At 43.2% G+C, this 12,425-nt stretch overlaps 1 protein-coding gene across 1 annotated transcript in view; it reads left to right on the top strand.

Annotated features, from left to right (window-relative positions):
• chpt1 (choline phosphotransferase 1) overlaps positions 1 to 12,425 on the top strand; it is a 33,966-nt gene that overhangs the window by 5,937 nt on the left and 15,604 nt on the right. The window contains exon 2 of the mRNA XM_059978529.1: positions 11,031 to 11,178. Coding sequence (XP_059834512.1) covers positions 11,031 to 11,178 — 148 coding nt within the window. The remainder of the gene's footprint in view (positions 1 to 11,030; positions 11,179 to 12,425) is intronic.

Below are 12,425 nucleotides of genomic sequence, written 5' to 3'. Positions count from 1 at the left end.
AGCATGGTGGAAGGAGTATCACGGTTTGGGCTGTTCTGCTGCCTCAGGGCCTGGACAGCTTGCAATCATTGAGGGAACAATGAATTCAAAATTGTATCAAGCCATTTTACAGGAGAATGTCTGTTTGGCAGTCAGTCATCTGAAGCTTAATAGAAGTTGGATGGTGCAACAAGACAATAATCTGAAGCACAAGATTAAATCAACAACAGAATGGTTTTTTTTTAAAAAAAGAAGAAAATGTGTTTTTTGGAATGGCCAAGTCAGAGTCCAGACCTTAAGCCAATTGAGATGCTGTGGCATGACCTGAAGAGGACTGTTTATGCAAGGCATTCCAGGAATATTTATCAACTGAAACAGTTTTGTACGGAGAAATGGTTTAAAATTAGTCTAACACCTAGACTGTGTTTAAATGATGTACTCAGTATTGATGAGAAGAAATACAATTGTTCTTGCGTTATTGGTTTAGGCAGATTGGGTCTGTCTATTATTGTGACTGGATGATCAGACCGCATTTTATGAGTAATTAATGCAGAAAAACAGGTAAATGGAAAGGAGTCACAATGTTTTTTTGCATCTGTTGTATATTTTTTCTCAGTTTAAGCATAGCCAAGCACACTCTTTTCCCAATTGCTAGGAACTTCTGGACTATTTGAGTATTGTTGTTTTTGGAAGATTTACATAGATATTACTGTGTAGGCCTAATTGTTTAATGCTATTGTGTAGTGACTTAGGGATGACACCAGTTGTAGATACTACTATTGGGGCAGTGTTTACTTTGCTCACCCTCCATAGTCTTTCAATATCCTCTTTTAACTCAGCATAAGATGTGGGAGCAGAACTGGGCCATCCGGCCCATCGAGTCTCTCTGCCATTCAATCATGGCTGATCCTTTTTTCTATTTCTCCTCAACCCCACTCCCTGGCCTTCTCCCTATAACCTTTGATGCCATGTCCAATCAAGAACCTATCAATCTCTGCCTTAAATACACCCAACGACCTGGCCTCCACAGCTGCACGTGGCAGCAAATTCCACAAATTCACCATCCTCTGGCTAAAGAAATTTCTCTGCATCTGTTTTGAAAGGGTGCCCCTCTATCCTGAGGATGTGCCCTCTTGTCCTCTCCCACCATGGGAAACCTCCTTTCTGCATCTACTCTGTCTAGGTCTTTCAGCATTCAAAAGGTTTCAATGAGATCCCCCCCCCCCAATTCTTCTGAATTCCAGCAGTACAGACCCAGAGCCATCGCTCATTCCTCGTATGATAATCCTTTCGTTCTTGGAATCATCCTTGTGAACCTCCTCTGGACCCTCTCCAATGCCAGCACATCTTTTCTTAGATGAAGAACCCAAAACTGTTCACAAGGTGAAACATTACCATTACCTTTTAAAGCCACATCCCTGCTCTTGTATTCTAGACCTCTTGAAATGAATGCTAACATGGCATTTGCCTTCCTCATCACCGACTCAGAAAGCACGTTAACCTTCAGGGTGTTCTGCTCCAGGACTCCAAAGTTCCTCTGCACCTCAGATTTCTGGATTTTCTCCCCGTTTAAAAAATAGTCCGTACATTAATTTCTACTACCAAAGTGTATAACCATGCATTTTTCAACATTGTATTTCATTTGTCACTTCCTTGTCCATTCTCCTAATCTGTCTTAAGTCCTTCTGTGTCCTACCTGTTTCCTCAACACTACCTGCCCCTCCACTAATCTTCACATCATCTGCAAACTTGGCAACAAAGCCATATATTCTATCATCTAAATCATTTATATACAGCATAAAAAGAAGTGGTCCCAACACTGACTGCAGTGGAGCACTAGTCACTGGCAGCCAACCAGAAGAGGATCTTTTTTTCCCCACCCGCTGCCTCCTACCGATCAGCCAATGCTCCAACCATATCAGTAACTTTCCTGTAATACCACGGGCTCTCAACTTGGTAAGCAGCCTCATGTGTGGCTCTTTGTCAAAGGCCTTCTGAAAGTCCAAATATACAACATCCACTGTGTCTCCTTTATCTATCCTACTTGTAATCTCTTCAAAGAATTCCAACATTTCTAGTGTTAATGATTTGTTTGTGTGTTTGGAATGGCTATTAGTAAGTTGTTCTTGTTTATCCTGTATTATTATATCCAGATGGTTTTGATGGATTGACTTATCTGTAATCATGGATTGATTGTAATATAATTTGTAGGACTCTGACCCTGGTGTCTTTTATGGGTTTCTATTTTCAAGATTTTGGGGAATGTTTGCCATTTGATTATGCCGGTGTAAGTAGTAAGATTGAGTTAAACTACTTTAGGATCCTTTAAGCAACACACACAAAATGCTGGTGGAACGCAGCAGGCCAGGCAGCATCTGTAGGAAGAAGTACAGTCGACGTTTTGGGCCGAGACCCTTTGTCAGGACTAACTGAAAGAAAAGAGAGAGCTTACTATCTTTAAGTTAGTCCTGACGAAGGGTCTCGGCCCGAAACGTCGACTGTACTTCTTCCTATAGATGCTGCCTAGCCTCCTGCATTCCATCGGCATTTTGTGTGTGTTGCTTGAATTTCCAGCATCTGCAGATTTCCTCGTGTTTGCATTAGGATCCTTTAATGTGGTGGGTTGTTTCTGGTTTCTCTTGGCATTTTCTGCATTTATCATCTTGAATTTGTTGGTCTTGTATTTTGTATTTTTGACAATTTTTTTTTGTTAACCACCTAATCTTATATTGCCACAAGGAACCCTTCTGTTTCTGGGGAGAGGTCTCTTAACTGCTTCCTTGTCGATATCTAGTCTAGTCAGATCTGGGGAAGTAGTGGGAATAAGCTCCCACCACCTATTAAACTCTCTCAATTGTATACATCTCATATAGCCTCTGACAACCAAGTCCAGCTCCTGGCCTTCGTGTGGCTTAGCTACTAAGCCTTGTGGAACCATTTCAACTGAAAGGATAAGGGGCAAGGGTGGGTTATTGGTACCTTCATAATCAGTTGCTTTGAGCAGATGGGGCTTGTCAGCCATATTTGGCAGCTCATCTAGAAGGAAAACTCTGATCTCAAACTTGCCCTTCCTTGTGGCTATACCCATTCATTGGGAGTAATCCCCAGGGAACTATCTGGCACTGGAGTCCCTAAGGCAGTCCTACGTTGAGCTCAATGCCACCGATGCCAAACTGTATCAGTCTCTGCTGTTCCTTTTGGGTTCATCAGGTGCATGGAGAGGGGGAGCCTGCTGCATGGGCAACAGCTTGCTCTATATATCGTACTGCTTTGGCTTGCATGTCGAGTTAGAGCTAGGTCACAACATTCATGATTGACCCCAACCAGCGGAGGTCCTCTCTGTCCCCATTTGTCTATTAATATTTTATAGTACTTTTGGTAGACATGAGAAACATGGGTAGGCTAATCAGTCTCTCAAACCTGCTGTCCCGTTCAAAAAGACCATGGCTGGTCCTCTTTCCCAGTTTCCTGTCCGATCCCCATGTTCCTGATGTTTTATATAGCAAGCCCCTTGTGTCCCATCTTCAGCCCATGTCATGCTCCACAGGTTTCCTGACTCCAGACGAGGTCACTGGTGCTACACCAGACCTGTGGACATCGAGAATCTGTTAGGTTCCCCTCCCAACATTGGGTTTTGTGATCTCAGTATCAAGGGGATGGATACAACACAAGACCCTATCAGCTCATCGAGTCTGCTCTGGCATTCCATCATTATCTCTCTCAACCCTATTCCCTTGCCTTCTCACTGTAACCTTGGATGCCCTGATTAATCAAGAACCTATCAACCTCTTTTTTAAATATTCCCAGTGACTTGGCCATGTGTCGCTATGTTTCCACTGCCAACAGAACGTACTAACACTAACCCGTATGTCTTTGGAATGTGTGAGGAACACAGTCATGGGGAGAAACTAGAAGCTCCTTACAGACAGTGGTGGGAATTGAACCCCAGTCACTAATCAGAAAGGACTTGGAGCCCTTTGTGCACAGATAACTAGTACAGCAGGCTATTGTGAAGGCCAATGGTATATTGGATTTTATGGTGTGATGTAGTACTAATGTCTTACCACAATTCAGCAGGGCCTTGATCAGCCTGAAAATGGAGTATTGTGAATCATCTTGATCTCACCTCTAAGAGCACACATTCTGTTAGAGGTGGGAATCTCATTGAAGCCTCTGAAGTACTGGAAGGCCTAGAAGGAGTGGATGTGGAGAGAATGTTTGCTATAGTGGGGGAGAGTAGGACCAGAGGCTGCAGCCTCAGTAGAAGGACATTCAGTTAAAACAGTTGAGGAGTTTCTTTAGCCACAGAGTGGTGACTCTGTGGAACTCATTTCCATGGCAGCTCTGAAGGCCAAGTCACTGGGTATGTTAAAAATGGACGTGATAAATCATGTTTAGTTGGGGAGTCAAAGGTTATGGGGCAAAGGCAGGAGAATAAAGTTGAGAACATTACTATATCAGCGGTGATGGAATGGCAGAGCAGACTCAATGGACTCAATGACCTAGTTCTGGTCTTATGGTTCTGAATTACTCTTAGATCGCTCAAATGGGTGATTCAGACCATCTCTCCTCTCAGCCAACTTAATACTCACCATCAGTCCTTATCTTTAAAATCCATTCTATAATTGTGGGCTTACTGGTTCTGAGATAGATTTATTGGGTTCTAAAACAGTAAATTCAGGAAAATAGACACTATTGAAGGATCCATTACAAACTGCATTTACTGTCTGCACATCTGTCATTCCCTCCTTGTATCAGGATAAAGTATCTATCTCAAAATACTTATAAAGGTGGAGATAGACATAGCAAATGGGTTCACACTATTTCAGTGAAACCAAATGTAGACTGAGTCCTGATCAAGGGCCTCGGCCAGAGATATCAGCTTGCTATTCCTCTCCATTGACGCTGCCTACCTGCTGGGTTCCTCCAGCATTTTGTGTGCGCTGCTTTGGGAAGCACTAGTCGACAGGATTTGGGTTCGAGTTGGCTGTCCCACTCTGAGCTTTGTCTATAAATCTCATGCATTGTAACACAGGATGGACACATTTCGTCTAATGTCTGGGCACCTTGTAGGATTCAATGTCAAATTGTTCCATTCCAGATAATTCACACTTTACCCATTAAAATTGGAATTTTTGCTTCTCTTTTTGGCTTTCTGTATAGTTTCATCTGCTTTACAGAAACTGCTGTCTTACTGTCAATGGTTAGCAAAACGCTGTTACAGCACAGCGACCCAGGTTCAATTACCACCAAGGAGTGTGCAGTTACTCTGGATATCTGTCTTTCTCTCCCCATGTTCTCCGGAATCCTATCTTCACATAATGCAGAGTAAAGTATTTATCTCAAATTAATTATAAGATGCTTGACCCAGCAGGGATGGATATAGCAAATGTTTGTGTTCTGATTATAATCAGATAGGAATACTCTGATTACTGAAATTTGATTCATTCCAATTAAAAGTGAGATGTCTAGCGAGTATTGTAATTAATATCTGTTGTGTAAGGGTGTGATTTAAAAATAATAGGAGCAGGAGTTGGGCCACCTGGCCTCTCAAGCCTGTCTGTCCATCAAGATGGTATGTCAGTTTGAAGCATTTCCCTTGGAGCAGCCTTGCCCAGCAAGCTAGAGACTCGATGTTCAGTGGGGGCGGTGGGAACCCCTTGTGCCCATGTGTCTGTGCTGACCAAGGTGCACAAAGCACCTTCACCCGGTGTGCCGTATCTCCACCCATTTTAATTTACTTCCCATTCTCATTGCAGTATGTCTGTCCTTGTCTGATAGCATGAATATCGATTTCGCTACCTTCTGGTAGTTTCTCCCCCTGTCACTCCCCTTCTCTCTGTTTTTATTCCTCATTCTGGTTCCCCTCTTGCCGTTTCTCTTTTCCTCAACTGCCCATCACCTCCCTCTGGGTCCACTGTCAAATTTCTATCGGATTTCTTCTCCTTCAGCCCTTTATCTCCTCCACCTATTACCCTTCAACTTCTTACTTGATTCCTCATCCTTCACCCTTCTCACTCAGCAGGTCTAACCTATCACTTGCCAGCTTGATCTTCTTCCCCCTCTTCCCTCCCCCCACCTTATTCTGGTTTCTGCCCCCTTCCTTTCCAGTCTTGATGAAAGGTCCTTGTCTGAAACATTGACTGTTTATTCTCCTTTATGGATGCTGCCCGACCTGCTGAGTTCCTCCAGCATTTTGTGTGTGATTATGTAATGAATATCCTCAGCCACTTCCTCTGACAGCTCATTTCATATATCTGTCACCCTCTGTTTCAAAAAAAAGTTGCCCTTCAGGTTATAAACCTTTCACCTCTAACCTTAAACCTATTTCCTTTAGCCTAGTCCTGATGAAGGGTCTTAGCTTTATTCCCCTCCGTAGTTGCTGCCTGACCTGCTGAGTTCCTCCATCATTTTGTCTCTGTTGCTCAAGATTTCCAGCGTGTGCAGTGACTTTTGTGCCCTCTAGTTGCTAATTAGCAACCCTGGACAAAAGGCTGCTCACCCTCTCTGTGTCCCGAATGATTTTATACACCTCCAAGAAATTGCCTCTGTCTCCTACGCTCCAAAGAATAAAAGGCCTAACCTCTCCCTAAAACTCAGCCCCTCAGATCCTTGCAAAGCATCTCTTCACTCTCTCCAGTTTAATCACAGCTGTCCTAAAACAGACTAAAACTGAAATTGTGGCATCACCACCACGGTACAGCCCAGAGGCATGGTGGTTAGCACAATTGCTTTACAGCCCCAGCAATCACCGATTCGGGTTGATTCCTTCCGCACGAGTTTGCATGTTCTCTGTGGATTTATGGATTCCTCTCGCATTCCACTAATGTGCAGGTTAGAGTTAGCGGGTTGTGGACATTCTATGTTGGTGCCAGAATCATGGCGACACTGGCAGACTGCTTGCTGATTTGACTTGATGCCGATGACTTAATTCACTGTATGCTTCAATGTACATGTGACAAATGAAGCCCTGGCTCGCATAACCTCGCCTGAAAACTCAGTTCCTCAAGTCCTGGCAGCATCCTCGTAAAGCCTCTCTGCACTCTTTCGAGTTTACTCACAGCGTTCCACAGGCAGCTGTGGAGACAAACTCTTTGTGTATATTTAAGGCAGAGGTTGATAGATTCTCAATTGGTCGGGGCATGAAGGGATATGGGGAGATGGGGCCTGAGAGGAAGAAATGGATCAGCCATGATGGAGCAGACTCAATGGGCCAAATGGCTGATTCTCCTCCTGTATCTTATGGTCTTACAGGGTTACCAAAACTGAAAATGTAGAATCTGAACATGACTGGTACATCTGGTACACCACCCTCAGCAGACTCATTAGTCTTCTCCTTCCCGTTTGGTGTGTATCAAATTCCCGTAGCTGCATTGCGTTCCACCTCGATAATCTGAACGTAGCCATTTGCTATTTTGACTGTGCTGCGGCATGCAATTTTAACAGTAATCTAGATGATCTTACCTTCATCACTATGTGAATCAGATCTAACACCACTGGCATATGACATCAGATCTGTTGTTTTGCAGCAGCAGTACGTTGTAATACATAATAAAAACTGTAAATCACAGTAACAAGTATATTTATTTAAAAAAGTTAACTTAAGTACAAAACACGAGGAAGAAACCATAGTGAGGTAGTGTTCATATAGAAACATAGAAAATAGGTGCAGGAGTAGGCCATTTGGCCCTTTGAGCCTGCACCACCATTCAGTATGATCATGGCTGATCATCCAACTCAGAACCCTGTACCTGCTTTCTCTCCATACCCCCGATCCCTTTAGCCACAAGGGCCATATCTAACTTCCTCTTAAATATAGCCAATGAACCGGCCTCAACTGTTTCCTGTGGCAGCGAATTCCACAGATTCACCACTCTCTGTGTGAAGAAGATTTTCCTCATCTCGGTCCTAAAAGACTTCCCCTTTATCCTTAAACTGTGACCCCTCGTTCTGGACTTTCTCAACATCGGAAACAATCTTCCTGCATCTAGCCTGTCCAATCCATTTAGAATTTTATACATTTCAATAAGATCCCCCCTCAATCTTCTAAATTCCAGTGAGTATAAGCCTAGTCGATCCAGTCTTTCTTCATACGAAATTCCTGCCATCCCAGGAATCAATCTGATGAACCTTCTCTGTACTCCCTCTGATATGTCCAATATCTGTTCAGAAATCTAATGAAGAAGATGTTTTTGAATCATTGAGTGTGTGCCTTCAGGTTCCTGTGCCTGCTTCCTGATGGAAGCAATAAGAAGAGGGTATGTCCTGGGTGACTAGGATCGTTAATAATGAATACTGCCTTTTTGAGCGTCACTCCCTGACGATGTCCTGGATGCTGGGGAGGCTAGTGTCCATGATGGAGCTGACTGAATTTACAACTTTCTGCGGCTTATTTTGATCCTGTAGGAATTCAGCGAAGGTGGAGAGTTCAAATGAAGTTTATTGTCATTTAACTGCATACATATATATATATATAGACAGGAGACATTTCTTCAAACACATAACAGACATAATACCCAATAACTGAAGGTAAGGCTAAAATCTACAGATGAGTCACACATAAGTAACAAACTTATTAATATTAAATATAAGGTCTTGAAGTCTACGGTAATTTCCTTTGTCCTCCATGTTCAGGCTTAGGTTGTTGCTCTCACACCAATCCACTAGCACTCCACTTCGTCTACTCTGTCTCAACATCGTTCTTGATAAGGTCACCACTGTTGTATCATCTGCAAACTTAATGACAGAGTTTGAGCAGGATCCTGCAACACAGTCGTGTCAGCAGTGGGCTGAGCTCACAGCCAGTGCTCAGCAGAGTGCGATGAGAGATATTGCTGCCCGCATAGACTACCGTAAAAAAAAAAAATCTGGTATCCAATTGCAGTGGGAGGTGTTGAGACCAGCGAGGACAGTTTCCCCACTAGTTTCTGGGGTATAATGGTGTTGAATACCAAACTGAAGTCTATAAACAGCAGTCTGGCATATAAGACCCCGTTTTCCACGGGGGACAGGACAGAGTGGAGGCAGAGGTTATTGCATCATCCGTGGATCGATTTGAGCGATAAGTGAACTGGAAAGGATCCATTGTAGCTGGAAGAAAGGCTTTAATGTGCTCCATGACCAGTCACTCAAAGCATTTTATAATGGTTAAGTTGATGTCACTGGACGATAGTCACTTAGGTAGGTTACTGTCACCTCCTTCAGCACTGGAATGCTGATGCCTGCCTTGAAAACTGAACGGACAATGGATTGTTCCAGAGAGATGTGAAATATATCTGTCACCAATTCCATCAGCTGGGCTGTGCAGTCTTTCAGAACCCAACCTAACATATTATCAGGCCCCACTCTGACCAGAGTCTTCCTCACCTGAGCTTCAGCCAGACGGAGTGTCTGCTCCCCTGGGGGAGGGGGGCCTTCCTCACCAGCACTTTGCTCTGTGCATCAAACCGGGTGCAGAAGACATTCAGCCTTTCAGGGAGTGAAGCATCCTGGTCACTGTCGCACAGGGTAAACTTGTAGGCTGTAACCTTCTGGATTTCCTGCCACATGTATGTCATGTGTCTGGTATCACAGAAGTGACTGTCAATTCTCTGAGAATGCTCCCATTTCCTGATGGAACAGGAAAGCATTGTTCTTGCTTCCCTGAGAGCTGTAGCATTTCCCAATCTAAAAGCAGCACCACGATCCCTCAGCCTGGCAGCGCCCTCTGCTTCTGATTTCCCTCACCCATGATGGTAATATCCTCAGTTCACTTCTCTATGTAGCTGGTCACAGAATCCACGTATTCCTCAATGTTAACATGGTTGCCATAGGTAGCAGGCTCCTTGAAAATTCTCCAGTTTGTATTATCAAAGCAACTTTATTCACCATATCTATATAAATGTATCATTTGCAAACTTCACCATATTTCCATCAATTCTGTCATCAAAATCATTGGCTGCTTCTCATTGTGAAAAGTAGTCTCAAAGCCAACACTAGATTCTGGCAGCCAACCAGAACATGCTCCCTATATTCCCACTCTGCCTCCTGCCAGTCAGCCAATCTTCTGTCCATGCTGGTATCTTTCCTATAATAGCATGGGCTCTTGTTTAACAGACTCGTGTGGCATCTTGTCAAAGGCCTTCTGAAAATTCAAGTAAACAACATCTACTGATTCCTTTGTCTATCCGACCTGCTATTTCCTCAAAGAATTCCAATAGATTTCTCAGGCAAGATTTCCCCTTAAGGAAACCATCACCTCCCTGTTTCAAAGGCTGGAGTGGGCACACACATCACACAGCTTCCCTGTGAAGCTATCTTAGATCCATCGATCCAAGTTGTAAACTTGGTCAGCTCCATCATGAGCTCTAGCCTTCCCAGCATCACGGACATCTTTGAAGGGTCATGCCTCAGAAAGGTGGCATTAAGGACCTCCATCATCCAGGACGTGTCTTTTTCTCATTGTCACCATCAAGGTAGAGGTACAGGAGCCTGAAGATTCAGGAACTTCAGGCTCCTGAATCCTCTACAATTCAGGAATAGCTTCTTCCCCAACTACCATTAGATTTCTGAATGGACAATAAACCCATGTGCACTACCTCGTTATTTTTTTCTTTGCTCTTTTATATACTTAATTTAATAATATTTTCTTATTGTTAGTTTTTTAATTTTGTATTTATCTGTTTATTATTATGTATTGGACTTTACTGCTGTTGCAAAACAATAAATTTCACAACAAATGCCAGTGATATTAAGCTAGTTCTGATTCTGATGGCTGCCTTTTTGAAGCATCACCTTTTGAAGGTGTCATGGATGCTGACTGAGCTTGCAAGTCCCTGCAGCTTTTTCTGACCCTCTCTGACAGCTCTCCCTCAGTGCTGAAGTGTCATTCTGGGTCTGTGCTCCAATCTCCAGTACGGGCCATGCACCATCACCGGGAGTGGGCACACACAGCTTCCCTGTGAAGATAGTTCCGATCCATCTTCAGTCCTGCTCAGCAGTTCTTGGATCATGGCTCATGACCAAGATGTTCACCATTCCATCTGTGACCTGTTATTCTCCCCACTTTGCAGGCACCATCTTACGTGTACGTATTGTGTGGTCTGGGATTATTTATCTATCAGTCCTTGGATGCCATTGATGGAAAGCAGGCCAGAAGAACCAACAGCAGCTCTCCCCTTGGGGAGCTGTTCGACCATGGATGTGATTCCTTTTCTACAGGTGCGTGCTTTAAAGAATGAACATTCTCTGATGCAGTACACAGTGACAACCAGTAGCGATGCAGATTAGGATCAAGATTACAAAGCAAGCATCAAACTGAATCAGATTGAAAGGCAGAGTAGAGTCGTAGAGCACTACAGCGCAGCAACAGGCCTTTCAGCCCATCTAGTCTATGCCAAACTGTTGTTCTGTCTACTCCCATCGACCTGCCTCTGGACCATAATCCTTCATACCCCTCCCATTCATGTACATATCCAAACATATCTTAAATGTTGCAATCTGCCCCACCCACTCATGCTCAATGGCTCAGAGATGTTATGTCCTGCTTAGACCTTGAAAAGATTCATTATTCACTTCTTAATTTGGACATAAAGTTCCACAAGGTGTGGGGACCTTTGAATATTTTCATAATTCCCGTTTAGATTAAGGGCGCATCCCTCCTTTTTTCTTTTGCATTTAAATCCCTTACTTCCAGCTTCTTACGGTTAAGATTTATGGTTTTTGATGTGTAAATATATTATAGTTTAGGTAGTAGGCAACATAAATTCCTTTTATAAATACGGCTCTATGGTGATAAAAGTTCTGATTAACTTTTTTATACTTTGTAAGGTTGGCTTGGAGTTGGGTAGTGGGAGGGTGGGTGGTAACCAGCTTTATACCATTCTACTAAGGGTGCTTAATTGTTATGAACTGTACATTTGATATGTTTGTTTTGCACTGTATAAACCTCTTACTGTTTTTTGTCGCATTGTAGAAACTAATTAAAATTATTATTTTTTTAAATGTTGCAATCCAACCTGCATCTGTCACTTCCACGCTCACACCACCCTCCATGAAGAAGCTGCCCCTCGTGTTTCCCTTAAACTTTTCACCTTTCACCCTTAACCTGTGACCTCTTGTTCTTATCTCATCCAAACTCAGTGGAAAAAGCCTGTTTGCATTTACCCATCTGAACCCCTCAGTTTTGTATACCTCTATCAATCCTCCCCTCAATCTCCTACATTCCAGCGAGTGAAGTCTTACCTATTCAACCTTTCCCTACAACTCAGGTCCTAAAGTCCCAGCAACATCCTTGTAAATTTCCTTCATACTCTTTCAATCTTATTGACATCTTTCCTGTAGCTAAATAAGTGGATGAGTCTACACAATGTTCTGTATAAGGCCTTACCAACATCCTATACAGCTTCAACATAACATCCCAACTCCTGTACTTCATACTTTGATTAGTGAAGGCCAATATGCCGGAA

The sequence above is a fragment of the Hypanus sabinus genome, chromosome 8 (genome assembly GCF_030144855.1).
Source record: "Hypanus sabinus isolate sHypSab1 chromosome 8, sHypSab1.hap1, whole genome shotgun sequence".
NCBI lineage: Eukaryota > Metazoa > Chordata > Chondrichthyes > Myliobatiformes > Dasyatidae > Hypanus > Hypanus sabinus.
The sequence above is the reverse complement of the archived record's forward strand: the minus strand, read 5'-3'. Positions and strand labels throughout refer to the sequence as shown.